The sequence below is a fragment of the Bos mutus genome, chromosome 1 (assembly GCF_027580195.1).
Source record: "Bos mutus isolate GX-2022 chromosome 1, NWIPB_WYAK_1.1, whole genome shotgun sequence".
Lineage (NCBI taxonomy): Eukaryota > Metazoa > Chordata > Mammalia > Artiodactyla > Bovidae > Bos > Bos mutus.
In genome coordinates this window covers 21,677,059-21,696,236 of record NC_091617.1, presented here as the reverse complement: position 1 = coordinate 21,696,236, position 19,178 = coordinate 21,677,059, and the positions used below count along the sequence as shown (strand labels likewise).

The 19,178-nt window shown below is 37.5% G+C and overlaps 1 protein-coding gene across 3 annotated transcripts in view; it reads left to right on the top strand.

The window, feature by feature from the left end:
• LOC102270159 (multidrug resistance-associated protein 1) overlaps positions 1-19,178 on the top strand; it is a 97,244-nt gene that overhangs the window by 61,268 nt on the left and 16,798 nt on the right. For all 3 annotated transcript variants that reach the window (XM_070367724.1, XM_070367706.1, XM_070367715.1), the window contains 5 exons: positions 338-413; positions 9,417-9,477; positions 9,977-10,196; positions 16,093-16,247; positions 17,625-17,780. In XM_070367724.1, the coding sequence (XP_070223825.1) occupies positions 338-413; positions 9,417-9,477; positions 9,977-10,196; positions 16,093-16,247; positions 17,625-17,780 (668 nt within the window). The remainder of the gene's footprint in view (positions 1-337; positions 414-9,416; positions 9,478-9,976; positions 10,197-16,092; positions 16,248-17,624; positions 17,781-19,178) is intronic.

Here is a 19,178-nt window from a genome sequence, read left to right as displayed (position 1 = left end):
TAAGACTTGATGATATTCCATGTTTCTTTTAAATAAAGAAAATCATTCCACTTTGGCAAATATTAAACCCTTCTGTGGAAGATCCAAAACAACTTAGCACTCTCTCTAATGTCTAAAAAAGAATTTTCTGTAGGCTTTTTCATTATAGAATTTTAGTTTTATCAAGACATTACAGGACATTTTAGATGAGGGGGAAATACTGGGGGAAATGGAAGGGCTCCCAGTATACCTGCGAATCCAAAACACAAAGAATGATTTGTATAATCTTTCATGATATTTCTATTTTGTGCATTGGTTGCCTTTATGGATATAAAAGCACTCACCATCTTCTTCCCAGCTCATGCTTTAAAGCAAGTCAGTGTAATCAACTCCAGAACTGTACTGAAAGACCAAATCCTGGTGCAAAATGATAGGTGAGTATTAGGAAGATACTCGACTCTTGGGGATTACAGACTAATTAATTACATTTTTAGCATTTAAAATGTATCCTATAAAAAAGGATCTATATGTTATGATGGATATAAAATGTACTTAGTGGTTTCCAAATTTTAAACTATAAGTTACATGGTTGTGTCGAAGTTTTTAAGTGAGATGTATGTGACTTAGTTTGGGAAACATAGTAAGTCTTAGTAATTTCTAGTCAAATTCTACCAGAAGAAATCTACTCTGATTTGTGTGTGTAAGTGCTAAAAATATCCCCCAAATGAATCTATTTAGAAAAACGAGAGGAAGGAAGGGAGAGGCGGAAGGAGAGAGGAAAGAATATGAGAAAGTGAAAGAGACAAAAAAATAATAAAACTCTGACTCTGAATTGTTATATTATACTTATTTTTCCTTTTTATAAGTAACTAAAATGAGCAGTGATTAAAGAAAATTAACCTAATCTACCCCCAACAGTTGCAAAGAGAAGATTGAAAGTAAGAAAGAAATAATAGTAATGAGTCATTTAAAAATAAGCAGCTAGAATTACTGAAAGCTGCCTTGTGTCCAAGTTGCTAATGTTGAGAGCTGGAATGAACTACAGAGACATGAATACTTTAGAATCTAATAGCTCAGGATTTTGTAGTTTCAACCTTGAATTATTTTAAAGGATTGATAGTCCTATGAATGTGTGTATGATACAGATGCTGCAGATTGGAGCTTTGTGTGTATACCAGGTTTAGATGAGTAGGTAAACTAAATTATTCCTCTTTGATCCTAAAGATCTTGGACTGCTTCTTTTTTTTTTTTTTTTTTTTGGCTAGGTATTGTCATCCAGTCTCTTGACTTTAGTTACCTTTACTCCAAGTTTATATCTCCAGCCCAACTTGTCCTCTGAACCCCAGAGGTGGACCCTCCTCTTTGACATCTAATCTCAGCTCATGGCAACACTGTTCTTCCAGTTACTTAGATAAAAATATCTTGCAATCACCCTTGACCTCTCTCTTTTTCCACATCCAATTCATCATCAAATCCCCATTGGCTCTATCTTCAAAATATATCAAATAACCCAGAATTCAAACACTACTCATCAATTTCACAGCTGCCCTTTGTCCAAATCACAAAATTGTCTTCTTATGAGTCTTCCTGCCAACAGCCTGTCCCTGTACTGTCTGTTCACAACATACATCAAGTTGTTTGTTTCACAGATATGAGTCAGATCATATCAGTCTTATGTCCCAAATCTCCAAAGGTTCACATCTCAGAGTGAAATCCCAAGTCTTTACAAGGGCCTGTTAAGGGCTTCCCAGGTGGTGCTAGTGGTAAATAAGCCACCTGCCAATGCAGGTAGATTAAGAGATGTGGGTTCCCTCCTGGGTCAGAAAGATCCCCTGGAGGAGAGCATGGCAACCCACTCCAGTATTCTTGCCTGGAGAATCCCACAGACAGAGGAGCTTGGCAAGCTACAGTCCACGGGGTCATGAAGAGTCAGACACAACTGAAGCAGTTTAGCACGCACATATGCTTAAAGCCTTGGAGGACCTGAACCTGTTTATCTTTTTAATCTCAGAACCTCCTAAAGCTCATTTCACTATTCTATTCCAGCAGCCCTGACTCTGCTATTCCTGGGCAATCAGACATGCTCCTTCCCTGGGATCCCGCTAGTTAGGGCATTTTTCTCCCAGATATCCATATGGCTTATGTTCTCCCAACTTCTGCAAGTCTTTCCTCAAGTGTCACCTCATCAATGAAGACTTGTTCAACCACCCTATTTTATATCACAATATCCCTTCTGTGCTTTCCTCCCCATAATTTTTATTAATTACCTGCATAGTAGAAAATGTATTTGCTTGTATTTTGTCTTTCTCTCACCTCTAGGTTTTAAGCTTTATAAGAGCAGGAATTTTTGTCTTTTTGTTCTCTGTTACTGCCATCTAAATAACACATTTCAACTAAACACTCAATAGCTTGTAACCTAGTGTTCAATAAGCATTGTGAATGGATGAATAAATAACTAGAGACTGAAAGAACACCCAGGGAACTTTAAACTATCATTTTATTTTTTCTTACCATTATAACAGTGTTTCATTTATATGAGTGCAATTTTTAAGGGTATCCAAGAAAAGCAAATCCACTGAAGCAGAAACACTGAAGCAGACTTTGAAATTTGTGTGCTGTGGCATTTGTACACATCTCTGGATCATAGTTTTCATTTGTATATAGTCTCACCATACACTCAATGAGTAGCTTGCTTTAAAGCTTAAAAGTGAAAAAGTCATAATTATTGTTGTAAACATAACCATACCCTCTCCTCTATAATAAATAATTTTCCTTGTTTAAAAGTCATCTTTAGTTATATCTAAATGGAACCTCTCAAAGTTTCAGGTGGACCACTTTTGCAAAATTTTTCCTTAAAAAAAGAACCCTAGTCCTTATGGAGGTTTGTTTACAGATATGGTTTCTAAACATTTATCAAGTTATGGAGGCTCAAACAGAAACCAGCTTGCCGAAAGTTACTTCTTCAGTAAAGATCACATCAAAAAGATTACCTCATTCTACTATGGTACATTCATGTCAACACAGTCTGGCCTCAAACTTACTTTTTAATTACTAAAAGTAATTAAAAGTGATAAAAGTGTTATTGGAGGTCCCTGAATCCTCCATACCATTTTTATGTTGTCTATGAAAGATCAGAGACTTATTTTCATTTCTCCAAAATATGTGCATTTCTTTACATATGTCCATGTATTTCCTACTTTATGACTTTCTATATGATCACTAGTCTAGCTTTTGTTTTTTTAATCTGCTTTACTTTTTGGTAAGACAACATGATACGGAGAAAATTTTCCTGACTTTCAACCTAACTTGTATTTCTTAAACATACTCAATTTTTTCCAATTTGTGCAGAATTAAGATAGACTAGAGATTGGAAGATACAAGGAAGTAATCACGACAACAAATACTCTCTACAGGGGGATATACTGAGATAGAACAATGAATCTTCCTTGTGGAAGGATTCTCAGGAAAACTGACTACCCATCAAGAGAAAAGGTGGAAATGAATATGGACCAAATAATGTTTGAGAGTCTCTCCCTTTGAAATTTAAGAATTAGAATTACTTTATGACGTTCAGATCAGATCAGATCAGTTGCTCAGTCATGTCCGACTCTTTGCAACCCCATGAATCGCAGCACTCCAGGCCTCCCTGTCCATCACCAACTCCTGGAGTTCACCCAGACTCACGTCCATCGAGTCAGTGATGCCATCCAGCCATCTCATCTTCTGTTGTCCCCTTCCCCTCCTGCCCCCAATCCCTCCCAGCATCAGAGTCTTTTCTATTGAGTCAACTCTTCGCATGAGGTGGCCAAAGTACTGGAGTTTAAGCTTTAGCATCATTCCTTCCAAAGAAATCCCAGGCTGATCTCCTTCAGAATGGACTCGTTGTATCTCCTTGCAGTCCAAGGGACTCTCAAGAGTTTTCTCCAACACCACAGTTCAAAAGCATCAATTCTTCAGCGCTCAGCCTTCTTCACAGTCCAACTCTCACATCCATACATGACCACAGGAAAAACCATAGCCTTGACTAGACAGACCTTTGTTGGCAAAGTAATGTCTCTGCTTTTGAATATGCTATCTAGGTAGATCATAACTTTTCTTTCAAGGAGTAAGCGTCTTTTAATTTCATGGCTGCAATCACCATCTGCAGTGATTTTGGAGCCCAGAAAAATAAAGTCTGACACTGTTTCCACTGTTTCCCCGTCTATTTCCCATGAAGTGATGGGACTGGATGCCATGATCTTCGTTTTCTGAATGTTGAGCTTTAAGCCAACTTTTTCACTCTCCACTTTCACTTTCATCAAGAGGCTTTTTAGTTCCTCTTCACTTTCTGCCATTAGGGTGGTGTCATCTGCATATCTGAGGTGATTGATATTTCTCCTGGCAATCTTGATTCCAGCTTGTGTTTCTTCCAGTCCAACGTTTCTCATGATGTACTCTGCATATAAGTTAAATAAACAGGGTGACAATATACAGCCTTGCTGCTGCTGCTGCTAAGTCACGTCAGTCGTGTCCGATTCTGTGCGACCCCATAGAAGGCAGCCCACCAGGCTCCGCCATCCCTGGGATTCTCCAGGCAAGAATACTGGAGTGGGGTGCCATTTCTTTCTCCAATGCATGAAAGTGAAAAGTCAAAGTGAAGTCGCTCAGTCGTGTCCGACTCTTAGCAACCTCATGGACTGCAGCCCACCAGGCTCCTCCGTCCATGGGATTTTCCAGGCAAGAGTCCTGGAGTGGGGAGCCATTGCCTTCTCCGATACAGCCTTGACGTACTCATTTTCCTATCTGGAACCAGTCTGTTGTTCCATGTCCAGTTCTAACTGTTGCTTCCTGACCTGCATACAAATTTCTCAAGAGGCAGGTCAGGTGGTCTTGTATTCCCATCTCTTGAAGAATTTTCCACAGTTTATTGTGATCCACACAGTCAAAGGCTTTGGCATAGTCATTAAAGCAGAAATAGATGTTTTTCTGGAACTCTCTTGCTTTTTCCATGATCCAGCGGATGTTGGCAATTTGATCTCTGATTCCTCTGCCTTTTCTAAAACCAGCTTGAACATCAGGAAGTTCACGGTTCACATATTGCTGAAGCCTGGCTTGGAGAATTTTGAGCATTACTTTACTAGTGTTAGTTTTGTTTTCAAATAGGGACTAAAATAATTGGAACTGTTTCAACATTTTATTCTTCATTTTGTGGTTTAATTTTGTATGGTATATATTAATTATTTTATTTCCTTAAAATCCTTATTTCTATCTTCCTTGAATAAAATAAACTGAAAATGCCATTTTAGCATCTAGACTGCCCCCTTCTGGCTTTCATGTCAGGCTCTATTAATCACTTTAATCCTCCCATACATACTCCATACTTTACAACTGTATGCTCAGATCAGGGATAATGGTTTCAGTATGTTAATTTTATATATTTTATACAAAAATATGCAGACAGGTATTGTGCCAACTTTCCCAAGGGTTTCTGAAGGACAGAACAAGACTCATTTTTAAAACTTCTCTACCAGCACAAAATAATTTGCTCTTTTAAAATTCAAATAAAACCTGTTATTCACAACAAAATGCCCAGGATCACATGCAGTATTTTTGTGGAAAAAGAATAATTAACAATGTAGTTTGGAAAAACTGAAACTTTTTGTGTAGTGTTCATTAAATTATTGGTCTTTGTTAGTTATGTCTAATTAGGATGCTTTAATTCCCTTTTAACAGTTGGGTTTCATAGCAGTTTATATCCCACTACATTAAGAATTAATTTTTTGGCTTGACACCAATGCTAAATTTGCTTATCCAAACAGAAGCCATGCCAAGGGCTTGAAGGATGATGACAGTAATTAACCCAAATCATATACCAGGAGCTATTCCAATGAAAGTGTCTGTTAAATAGTGTATCTTTTTTTTTGATGGTGAAACTGATCCGGCAAAGGGCATGTACCAAGACCTCCACAGAATGTTTCCTGACAGAAATGCCAAAGATGGGCAGGGAACAACTACTGAACTGATCAAATAGCCATTTCTTATTCTGATAAACAGAATGGGAAGCATGGAGAAATGGGGGCATGCATGTACCTCAGCTAAGAATTTCTAGAGGTCAGTTTGATATTTCATATATCAAATGACTTAAAATTTAGCGTGTCTCAAGTTCCTATGTCCCTACAAGGGACCATGAGAGATGTATAAACAGAATGAGCATTGTGACAATAATAAAATAGGAAAAATCTGCAACAGGCATAACTTTTGATTTTGTTGAACAAGTCTTAATTTAGTAAAAAGATAAAATCTTATGTTGCCATATGACAGAATAAAATGTTATTATAGAATGATATTTGAGGTTGATTATATTTGTTGTTGTTCAGTCACTCACTCGTGTCCAACTTTTTGCAACGCCATGGACTACAGCATGCCAGGCTTCCCTGTCCTTCACCATCTCCCAGAACTTGATTAAACTCATTTCCACTGAGTCGGTGATGCCATCCAATCATCTCATCCTCTGTCATCCCCTTCTACTCCTGCCTTCAATCTTTCCCAGCATCAGGGTCTTTTCTAATGAGTCAGCTCTTCACATCAGGTGGCCACAGTATGGGAGCTTCAGCTTCAGCATCAGTGCTTCCAATGAATATTCAGGGTTGATTTCCTTCAGGATTGACTGGTTTGATCTTCTTGCTGTCCAAGGGACTCTCAAGAGTCTTCTCCAATACCACAGTTCAAAAACATCAATATTTTGGCCCTCAGCCTTCTTTATGGTCCAACTTTCACATTCATACATGACTACTGGAAATACCATAGCTTTGACTGTACAGACCTTTGTTGGCAAATGTCTCTGCATTTTATATTGAGTTGCAAAGACCATGTGTACATTAAAAAAAAAAGTAAGACTGGTTATGGAGCAACATTTGAATTATGACACCACACGTATTGGAGAAGGAAATAGAAACCCACTCCAGTGTTCTTTTCTGGAGAAGCTCTTGGACAGAGGAGACTAGCAGGCTACAGTCCATGGGGTCACAAAGAGTTGGACATGACTGAGAGACTCACATACACACACCACACATATAAAGACTCTAGCAGTACTCACAAGCACCTTAGCACCAGATATCTCTGGAATATTAGCATTATGAGTATTTTTCTTCAGCTTCTATTCCTCCTCTGTTTTCTTTCTTCTCTCTCCTCCTTTGTCCTTGTTCTTCTTTGTGCTATTCGGTATTTTCCAAATATTTCTTCAGCAATACAATTCCAGAAGAGTTGACAGCTCCATGGTGATGGTTGGAAATGTGTCAAGATTGAGACAGAGGAAGTGTTTTGGCCAGAGTAAGCTTTAGAAGAGGTAAGAAATAACTGGTTCAGTGCAGGGTGATTGAGATAAACAAGTAGAGATGAAGCAGATGGCAAGTAGGCTTTTTACTGTATGTATCTGGAGCTCAGAAAAGAGGTTTGGACTTGAGAAATCCATTTGAGAGTCACCAACAGAGAAGAAGTTTGTTGAAACTGAGGGTGGAGGAGATTGCTCAGAAAAGGAGCATACGAAAGGAATAATGACTAGAGCTGAGTGTCATGAAATATACATGTTAAAAGAAGACAAAGAAACTAATGGAAACCCAGACAGGTGGAAGAAAACACAAAGGTATGATGGTAAGGAAGTAAAAGGAAACATGTCTTAAACAAGGGGATGATCAATGATGTTAATTTCTATGAAGAGTTTAGGTGAGATAATCTTCAAAGTATCCCAAGAATACAGCAGTAAGTATTGTACTTTCTTTATCAAGGCCCCACTGTTGGAAACCCTTTCAGCCAGGTGTTGGAAAGTTCAAGGAGAAAAAAAAGGTGGTTTGGCAGAAAAATATTTGGCTACAGAAGGAAGGCAGGAAGTAAGAGGATAACTGAACACCGGAATGAGGGTGAAATCATTTTTGTGGTGATGGTATTAATTATAAGATGAGAAAAATGTGTAGTTCTCTGTGGGCTGATGGGAAAGAGATGCTTGAAAGGAAGATGAAGATTAAAAAAGAGAGAACAATTGAGGATCTTAAAATTTGCCTTACGATAAAATGATCCCTTGCATCATTCCTTTAAAGATAGGTTTCCAGACGGGAATCTTACAATCTGCATTTTTATCAAGCACTGTTAAGTGACTCATCAGCAGGAAAGTATGGAAACAATTATAGTTAATAAATGTATTTTGAGGCAATGGGCAGAATGTGATTCGGATCATAAGGTTATCCTTGGATCTGAGGAGAGAACTATCTTTGCTTTTTATAGGAGAGAGTCAGAAAAGGCAGAGTGGAGATGCAGGAATGTGGAAGTGTGGCAACTGACTTCCCTGTCTGTGTTGACTTTCTCCATCAGATAGGATGTCAAGGCCCCTTCTGAGAGATGCAAGAATTTCTAGGCACTATGAAAACCCACATGGAAGGAAGATACTAATTTATGGTGGAGCCAGTTTGCAGGGCTTTATGATCTTTTGAAGTAGCACTCCACAGATAGGGAGCAAGTATGATCAGGACTGACTTGTGAGTTCTAATGTTGAAGCTTAATAGAAGGAAAAGGAAAACTACTAAAGTTTAGAATATCACCACCATTTGGGCGAAATGTAATCATGGAGTACAGGCTGAATAATGAAAAGATTCAAGACAGGACATAGATGTGCTTAGTCCTGAGAGTTTTCCTGAACGTGGGACCATTGATTCTAAAACCAGGAAGATCCCAGGTAAACCAGGATCATTGATCATCCTAGGGAGCATGGATGATAGAAAGTTGCATTTTTAAACTGAGAGTCTCGATAGAATAAGAACCAAATATAGTGAGACTAACTGAATGTACGATTTAGAAATAGAAGAGGTTACATTATGGCCAGAGGCTGGAATAATTAGAGTTGGGTTTTCAAAGGTGGATTAGTTCCAGGTAATAAGATTCATGGTTTATGGTCATGAAAGCTGATGGCCAATGTAGCATGCAGCTGACAGACTCTAAAAGTATCAAGGTCATGAAGTTGAGAAGAGATTGAGTTTAATACAGTTGTCCTTGTCAGCTATGCCATCCCCCAGAATGGTGGCAGACTGAGGTGGCATGAATTAGCTTGATGCTAGTCTTCTGGTAGGACAGGAGGCAAAGACCTGAGGAGGCACAGATTATGGTCCAGCCAGATGGAATAGCTCAAACAATCTAGGAGTTCGGCTCAAGTTTGAAGGGCAATTTTCTAGAAGAAACGGTGAAAAAATCAGGCAGTATGCCCTGGCTCTAAAATATGTGGGATATGGAAGAATAAACAATTTCCCTGCCAGAAGATTAAAGAAACAAAGTTATTGTCAAGGCAAGTCAGGTTGCTGTTAATGAAGCAGATGAATATGCAAAAAAAGGGATTGAAAATATATAACTTTTAAAAAATGTTTGGTTGATCTAAAACTCTAAAGGAAAAAAAGGACGTTGTCTTGTTTTATCAGGCCCTTATTGGATCAAAGGAAACAGTTCTCAGTGAGAAAAGAAAAGATTCCTGTTGGTGGGGTGAGTACTAAAATAACTAGTGTTATTTGTTACTAACCATTCCCATGTAAGTATTATTAACAAATACCATCTATTTTTTACTGAATTTGAAGGGAGTTGCTATATAATATTTTGAAGAAATTAAAGCAAATGAGCTATCGGACATTAGAGTGATGTTTAATTATTTAGCTATGTATATTTAGCTGCATATACTCTTATTTACTAAAGATATTTAGCTGTGTATATTTCACTATGTATATTCTTGTTAATGATAGTAACTAACATTATTTGAGCACTTATTTTAAAGTCCTCAGAACTGTGCATGTACTTTGCTTGTACTTATAAGGTGGCTACTATTATTATTCCAATTTATAAATGAGTAATCTGAGGATTAGAGGAGTTGGTAACTTGAATCAAGGTCATAAAGCTTAGAATATATCACAGTAGGTTTAAATCTAGCTTTTAGTGTGACTTTTAATTACAGTAATTTATCATTTTTTAAAAACAATTTTGCTTTTAGGTGAAGTTTTCAGTCATTCTGAAGTATCTTCACGCCTTCGGCTGGCTCTGGGTGTGGCTGAATGTGGCCACTTGCCTGGGGCAGAATTTGGTGGGAACTGGACAGAATCTCTGGCTTAGTACCTGGGCAAAAGAAGCAAAACACATGAATGATTTCACAGAATGGAAGCAAATAAGAAGCAAGAAATTAAGCATCTATGGATTACTGGGATTAATGCAAGGTTAAAAAAAAAGTCTAGCTTTTTTTTTTTCAGTTGCTTTTCTTTTTCTAACCTAACTGATCTGGATGCAAGCATAAGGCATTTTTTTTTAATCTACGTCATAATATTCATGTACTTTGATAATTCAAATACATATATTTTTAATTCACCATATTTGAGAGAATAAACAGAAACTTGTATGTGTCAACTACACGACCCATACTAAAAAATTTGTCTCATTTAATCTTAGCAATAAGTATTTAGAAAGGTATCATTATCCCCATTTTACAGCTGAGAAAATGGAGGTTTATCTGTTAAGTCATTCAGGACTCAAAGTCTTGACGACATGGCTAGTCACACTATGTGGGAGGCTTGTGACTGATGTGAAGATCAGTGAGTGAGTCTGTTAAAAACTGCATTGTAAGTAAAGTTTGATACTACATGGCAAGCAATATTTGTATAATAGTAAAAGATGACACTGGAAGGATTTAGAGTAGGGGAAAGCTATATTTGGTTGAGAGATTAAGATAATTCCCAAGGCATAGTTGGCATTTGAGACGACACTGAAAAGACGGATTGAGTTTTGTCAGAGATCACAGAGAAGGGAAGGTGAGACATGCAGAGAAAGATGTTCATAAAGATGGATAGGAAAGTTGAGGGGGCTCTAGGCATAGCTGAGGATGCCAATCTGAGTCATCTTCAGGTAACTGATGGGGCAGGAGGGGAACTGGAGGTAGAAAGGTAGTTTGGAAATGTGTTAAAGACGATGGTTGGAAAGGCAAGTGGAAAACTTTGAGAATTGGGGGAAAAAGAAATGACAGAATTTATAGTTATTTTTCAGAATATGAATAAACTTGGTGTGATGAAAAAACAGATGGATTTTTATTGGAGGGACTAAAGTCAGAGACCAGGGAGAAGTTGGGATTGGTAGGGATAAAAATAACCAAGTAAAAAAGATATCTGATCCATCTCCTTGTCACCCAAAGCATCTAGTCCAGTGCTAACCAATGGGCAGTGAATGGAATAAGGCTGAATAAAGTACGAATGGAGGCAGGGTCAGAGAACTGCAGTGGGGTTGCAGAAAAGGGATGGATAGGAAAGACACTGCAGTGAAAAGATATATAAAATTTGTTGTGGGTGAGAAGAGAGCATCACTTGAGATTTTGAAGTTCGAGTAATTGGGAAAACAATGAAGACAAAAATAAAGAAACCAGTGGGGAAGAGTCTTAAGTGATAGAACAGAGAAATTATGAATTCAGTTTGGAACACATTTAGTGGGAAGTGTGGATATATTTTGCTGTTGTTTTTCCCCCCAGTAAGCAAAGTAGATTCACACTGTCCTTCAAAGAAGTTAAGTGATTTGAAAGAGTAAGAAGAAAGATTCTCAAAAGTACAGTACTCAAAAGTACAGAACCATTAAAGGAAAGGTCTTTTAAATTAGAGACAATCTTTGTGTATTTATAAGGAGAAAAGATAACGTGAAGGAGAGTGATAAAGTTAAATAAGAAAACAAATCAGCTACATGGAAGTCTTGCTTCCCTTGCACATCTAAGGATGTGCATAAGGGAAAACAGAAAGAATACATACTTATGGTAACAGAAAATGAGGATAACATTTAAAAGTATGTGACTCAAGGCCTTGCTTTGTTTTCTCCTCTCCCATCTTATCTTTTATTATGTCACCATCAGTTCAGTTCAGTCGTTCAGTTGTGTCCGACTCTTTGCGACTTCATGAATCTCAGCACGCCAGGCCTCCTTGTCCGTCACCAACTCCCGGAGTCCACCCAAAACCATGTCCATCGAGTCAGTGATGCCGTCCAGCCATCTCATCTTCTGTCGTCCCCTTCTCCTCCTGCCCCCAAATCCCTCCCAGCATCAGGGTCTTTTTCAGTGAGTCAACTCTTCGCATGAGGTGGCCAAAGTATTGGGAGTTTCAGCTTTAGCACCAGTCCTTGCAATGAACACCCAGGACTGATCTCCTTTAGGATGGACTGGTTGGACCACCTTAGTACTACCTATAAGTATGTCCATCAGAAAGTAAACAAATATTTTGAGGCAAATTTATGCTTGTTTTGTCATTCTGTTACACTCATTGGGGAAAGAGTTTTTATGTTAATAACTAAAATGAGATTCAGGAACTTAGAATGTGCTTGGTTCTAAACCAGTGAGTCAAGTTTATTGGCTTGTGGTTTGAAACTCAATGAGGTGAAGGTAGATTTAGAGATATATCGATAGAATGCTGAGCAGCAAAAGAAATATCCCATATACATCTCTATACCAGTGTCTATCATCATATATAGGAGAGTTAAACTCTTACCAACCTAGTGAGCTCATGTTGCAGTTTTAAGGGAGATTCAGTATCCTTTGGAGAATATTTTAAGTGACCAAATACTGTTATTTTCCTATACTAGGCAAGGTATGCAAGTTTAGTATTCAAAATTTTACTCGTTTACTTTAACTAACTGTCAGGAGGTATAAAAAGTATTTTGTAATGAAAGTAACAGATTATATACAATTTAATCAAAAAGATTTTTTCATGACTGGATTTTTATTTTTTACATTTAAAAATTTAAAGTTTTGACTTATTATTAAATGTAATTATGTTATAAATTTTAAATTATTTCATAAGAAATGAAACTCTATAATTTCTGGTTGTATTAGTGGTCCACAGCTGCATCCTCTGGAACCTGATCCAATCAAAAGCAGGCTGTATTCACTGATATCATAAAAGCTTACATTAATTTTTGAGCTTTAAAGCATAAATAGCACTTTCACATGTTAATACCAGAGGCCTGCTATGAATAATATAGAAGGCTGACATTCAAACAAAACTGGAGAACTGAAGCAGAAAATACTGCATCTATATTTTATAACAATAATAACGATCCTACCTTATCTTCTGAAAAAGAAATAGCCCTAAACATTTTATTTCTGGTTCTCAGCTATGTGCTGAATCTCTGGAACACTCTGGACATCCCTAATCTGTTGTGTTTTATGCCTCCTTGTTAGAAACTTCCTTTTCCAACCCAGTGTGTAAAATATAGACACCTTATTTTCAACGTGTGGTGTTTAAGGAGTACACTTCTACTCCCTGTTTGAGATGAATGAGTGGATCATTTACTTTACTTACCTCACAAAATTCCACTGAAATGACAGTGAACAAATCCAAAAGTAAAGGGTTCAGGGAATTTCACAGTGATGAATTTCTGCATAAGTGATTATAGTGATAATCAAGGGTAGAAGAACCTGTAACAAATACTAGATGAAGCTGTAAAAGCATAGTAAGTGGTCCAGTCTATCCACTGGAGAAACACAAGTACAGGGAGTAAGATTAAGTAGCACAGAATTAATCAAAGTGGCTCACTAGAGCTTTGTCCTGGCCTGTCAGCCTCTCCTACAAGCTCAGCCCCATCCCCAGCACTAGCTATGTATTATTATATACCAACTGGCACAGTAATAATACAATGAAAACTAGGAGCTGATGCTTAAAAAGAGAATGAAGGTTACTAGTGTGTGTGACATATATTAAAGATGGCCTCCTTGTGTGGCTTTTGAAGAAGTTCCAGCCTGCATATAAATCACCATATAAGACTTGCAGGGTCACACCCACTTACGTGGAACTTCCATTCAGAGGAGAGAAATGTTGGGGGAAATTAATGTATACACTGGCAGAAGAAGGGCACACCAAGTACCTCTTGATTAACCATATCTTTATCTTGCATGTTTAAATTGGTCATGATGGATGGTCATGCGTTTTAATTAAGTGAACAGTATAAATAAGAGCTAACAAACAGAACAGTGGAACCAAGAAGTAAAATACTCATACTTGGTATATAAGAGAAGCTTAAAATATCTAATTAGTATCTTTAGATATTCAAATGGCAGAAGCAAAGCAAGTGCAGAATCTGCTGAAATAAGGTCAGTCTAAGAGCAAGAAAGTTCTTAAAAAAATTTAAAGAGATTGTACAAGTTTGAAGAGATAAATTGGAGGAGAGAGTCCCAGATGTACAATACCAGAAACAGATGGTAAATGATAAATAAGGAAAAATTGAGTAACAATCCAGGATGCTCACCATCCCTATAGTAAGACTTTCAGTAAATGCAGATAGAAATTATCAACTATATAATATTTAACAACATTTTCTGTAATTGAAGAAAATTGAAGTCTGTCCCCACAAATGTTCCAGTTTAGAGCAGAAATACAGGGGGTTCCAAGATAGTAGTTTGTGTTGCAAGAGGAGGGGGCAAAAGAGGATAAAAGAAATAATAGAATATCTGAAGAGTTCAAATATATTCAAAAGAATTTTTCTGACTACTGAATTGTTTGGGAATAGATGAGTTCTTATGGCATAGAAAAATAGTGGTACAAGCATTGTAAATGTAGTGAACTTCATGAATATTATGTTTAGTAGTAATGTAAACACTGAATATTTGAGGGAAAAATGGGCAACAACCTATTTTTAGAAGGGCTAGAAGAAAGTAAGGGGGACTGAGGTAGGAAAATAATAATAAATATTTAAGAGTAAGACATTATTAAACAGTCGTGTGTGATATTATTTAAAATAGAACTAGCTAAAATAATTTGAAGTGGTCAGGGTCAACTATTTTTGTTTTGCTTTGTTTTACACATTATACCTACAAGAATCATGTTGCCAACACACTTTTATTAACAATTTTATGTAGTAGAGATCAACAAAGTAATTGTGTATCCCAGAATACTCAAAAGCAATTGTCTCAGATAACATGAAAGTTTATTGATGCCTCAAACGGAGAAGTCCAGGCACAAGTCTTTAAACTCACTTGATCGAGGGGGCTCAAACTAAGTATCCACTACTCTTTATTTATCAGTTCTACTCGTTTTCCTCATTGGCTTAATCCTTAAGCTTCACATGGTGATGGAAATGTTATCTTTCAAAGAATTTCCCTCCATAGAAACCCAGGAAATTACTCTCCTTGAAACAACTTACTTATCCATCTTTGAATCAATCATTATAACCAAACATTCTCTTTTTCCAACCTTACAAGTTCCCCAAGTTGGCGATTCTTTGTGCTTTCATTTCTTCTTGCACACCTGGAAAGCTCTTTTCTGAGCTTGCCTCTTTCTTGTTATATTCAGTATTTTGTCAAACACAGCTCACAGTTGTCAATAGATGCTGTTAACAGTTTTTTAACCTTTTCCACTAAAGCAACATGTTGATTATGTTTTCTGACTTTTTAGTTCGTCAAGAACAACCCTTCCACCAACCACATCTCTGCAGCTTGACAGACCAAAAAAGTTTATTCGTCACTCACACCACTTGTGCATTGTTGATTGGGAAGGGGATTTTTCTGATTCTAGAGCCCAAGTTGAAAAAGCAACTCAACTTTTTTTTTTTTTTTTAAACTTTGGCAGGCACCGTGCAAAGGGAGTAGGAGCTTTAGCAGATCTGACACCAACAATTAAATGCTCTAATCTGGAAGTGTCCTGTGTTGTTTCTCCCTCAATAGTTCAGAACTATTTCTTTGTTCTCTCCAATCACAAAGGGGCCAAAAAGCACAATTCTACCATGGACCTAGAAGCTAGGAGAACTGAAACTGTTTGCCTAGTACCACCAGTGACTACCATTGTCCCTCAGGATGTTATAAAGTTAATAGGTTGCTAACATTCTATCCACCTGGTTGATCTGTTATCTTCAGAGCGTTTCTCTAGAAGCTATGCTCAAAAATAAGAGAGCCTTGCTCTGATACCCCATCAGAGCATCTGTATTTATTTTCAGTGTGCCATGTATGTTTATACTTAGTTTGGTCCAGAGTTACACATTCTAAAATTTGATACTTGAGTTTTCCATTAAAAATAAGTTCTATTATATGCAATTTCTTGAGTGTTAAAATTTGAAGTTTAAGCTGTTAACATGTCCCTGATAGCAGTTTGTGTTTAGGTCTCTTTGTGTGCTCTGGAGCCTATGTAGTCACCAGGGGATCCTTGGCTGCCTCTCGAGTTTTGCATGCTCAGCTGTTGGACAATGTGCTGCATCTCCCGCTCCAGTTTTTTGAAACCAATCCCATAGGCCAGGTCATCAATAGGTTCACCAAGGTAAGGAAACCCTATCTTATTAGAGGGCATACGTAAATAAATGATGATCCACATTTAGTACTTTATAATCTCGTTTATGAAAAGTATCATTCTCAAAAAACGAGATTATGTTCAGTGTAGATTTCATTGTTTAATTTCTAATTCTTGAGACATTCATAATTGATGTATAACAGAGTCACATCTAACACACATAATTAAAACTCTTAAAAAATTGTTGAAAGAATCCAAGAAGTGCATGTGCTCTGGTGTCTATAGCTCCAATTCTTACACACATAGAGTTTGAGAATCAGACAGAGAAGGGGAAAAATATGTAAGTCTATATTGAGATATCTGGATTTTAAGCATTGTACCTTTTAAAAAATATCTTTCTTTGTTTCTTTTCTTTGTTTCTTTTGCATTGGGTCTAAGTTGCATTGTGCAAGATTTTTCACTGCAGCCCACAGACTCTCTAGTTGTGGCAAGTGGGCTCCCTAGTTATGGCACACAGGCTTATTTGCTCCATGGCATGTGGGATCTTAGTTCCCTGACCAGGGATTGAACCCACATCCCCTGCATTGCAAAGTGAATTCTTAACCACTGGACCACCAGGAAAGTCCCTAAGCCTGCTTAAAGACTTAAAAAAAAAAACTTTTTAAAAAGCTTTTAAAAAAACTATCAACTCACTAGTAACAAATGAGGAATGGCTAGAGGTTCCCAGAATGTCTCTGCTTACCTATAGGGTTTTACCCATCGTATTTACAGCTAAGTACTTTTAATTGTATTGTCCAGTAAAATATTATGCAAACCACATAGGTAATTTAAAATTTTCTAGTAGCAACAACAGAAAATTAAAAAGAAACAGTTGAAATTGTTATTTATAATAATATATCTTAATGTGTAGAGTATCTGACACAGAATATCTGAATATCTGAAACATTAAAGTGTAATAAATGTAAAAATATTAATTGCATATTTTGATTTTTTATTCTTACAAAATCTCCAGAATCTGATTTGTGTTATAGACTTGGGTTATATCTCAATTTGCAGTAGCCACATTTCAAGTACTCAATAGCCATATATTTGCTAGTGGCTCCTGTATTAGACTGTGCATAGCCATAACCTTAAAATACGGCAGCCGTATAAACCAAGTGTCATGTAGTTGTGATTGGGAAATGCAGATTGCTTGATCATTGACATCTTGGGACTATAAAACCCTCTTAATTGTTATAACTGAAAAATATGTGGGGGTGAGTTGAGGAGGGCAAAAATCATTTAAGATTCAGATTGTCACTTCTGGGTAAATATTTTTATTTTTGCACTGACTGATATATGTCTTCCTCCCCTCATTTTAAACCATAAAAAGTTAAAAATAAAGTGATCTGATGTCAAATTTTTCAGGACATGTTTATAATTGATATGCGTTTCCATTACTACATACGGACCTGGGTGAATTGTACACTGGATGTTATTGGAACAGTTTTGGTCATTGTGGGAGCTTTACCACTCTTCATTCTGGGGGTTATTCCCTTGGTTTTCCTCTATTTCACTATACAGGTAAGTTCATGGATTTTTATGTTTTAATAACTTCCAAGTTCACAGTCAAATACTAGTTGGGCTTCCCTAATGGCTCAGATGGTTAGGAGTCTGAGGAAGAAGGGAAACGAAGAGGATTGGGTAGGAAGTCTCGGACTGCAGAACAGTTTCATAAGAGGTTTGGTTGAATGAAGGGAAAATCCACAACCAATACTGCCCATTGATACTCCCACGTGACCTCTGAATGAGTCTGTTTTAACACCCCTTCCCTGCTGAGTCATTTCCTGGGAGCCACCTGAGGGACAAGTGGCCTCCATTCTAAAATAGGAGTGGATTTGGAAAGGCAGCAGCCTCGCTGTCAGTCAGCGATGTGCCCGGCAACAAGAGAACTGAGTTGTGCATTTTCATGGCCACCACAAAACCCGGGTGTTATTTACATTCTATCAGAAAGGCAATTTGCCTGAAGATTCAAGAGAGAAACAAATATTCCCTTTTGCCCTGTTACCCTACTATCAAGAAACCATTGCTAGAAGTACTAAACAGATCTCATGATAGGTGTATACATTTATATTCTAATTAAAATGCAGTCAGCCAATTTGAATTCCAAGATAATGTCACGGGGAGGCTCTAGTGTAAAAACAAAATTTCTTAACTCTTGTTTGAATTAAATATAATAGTGTTTTGAAGTTCTTTATATGAAAGGATGCAGTTCTTGTAATTTAATGTTTTCTCAAAATCCTAATTTTAAAATTCTTATTGGAGTTCAGTTATTCCTAGTTCAGTTCAGTCGCTCAGTCATGTCCAACTCTTTGCGACACCATAAACCGCAGCACGCCAGGCCTCCCTGTCCATCACCAACTCCTGGAGTTCACTCAGACTCACGTCCATCGAGTCGGTGGTGCCATCCAGCCATCTCATCCTCTGTCGTCCCCTTCTCCTCCTGCCCCCAATCCCTCCCAGCATCAGAGTCTTTTCCAATGAGTCAACTCTTCGCATGAGGTGGCCAAAGTACTGCAGTTTCAGCTTTAGCATCATTCCTTCCAAAGAACACCCAGGACTAATCTCCTTTAGAGTGGACTGGTTGGATCTCCTTGCAGTCCAAGGGACTCTCAAGAGTCTTCTCCAACACCACAGTTTAAAAGCATCAATTCTTCAGCGCTCAGCTTTCTTCACAGTCCAACTTTCACATCCATACATGACTACTGGAAAAACCATAGCCTTGACTAGATGAACCTTTGTTGGCAAAGTAATGTCTCTGCTTTTCAATATGCTATCTAGGTTGGTCATAACTTTCCTTTCAAGGAGTAAGCGTCTTTTAATTTCATGGCTGCAATCACCATCTGCAGTGACTTTGGAGCCCCCCAAAATAAGGTCTGACACTGTTTCCACTGTTTCCCCATCTATTTCCCATGAAGTGAT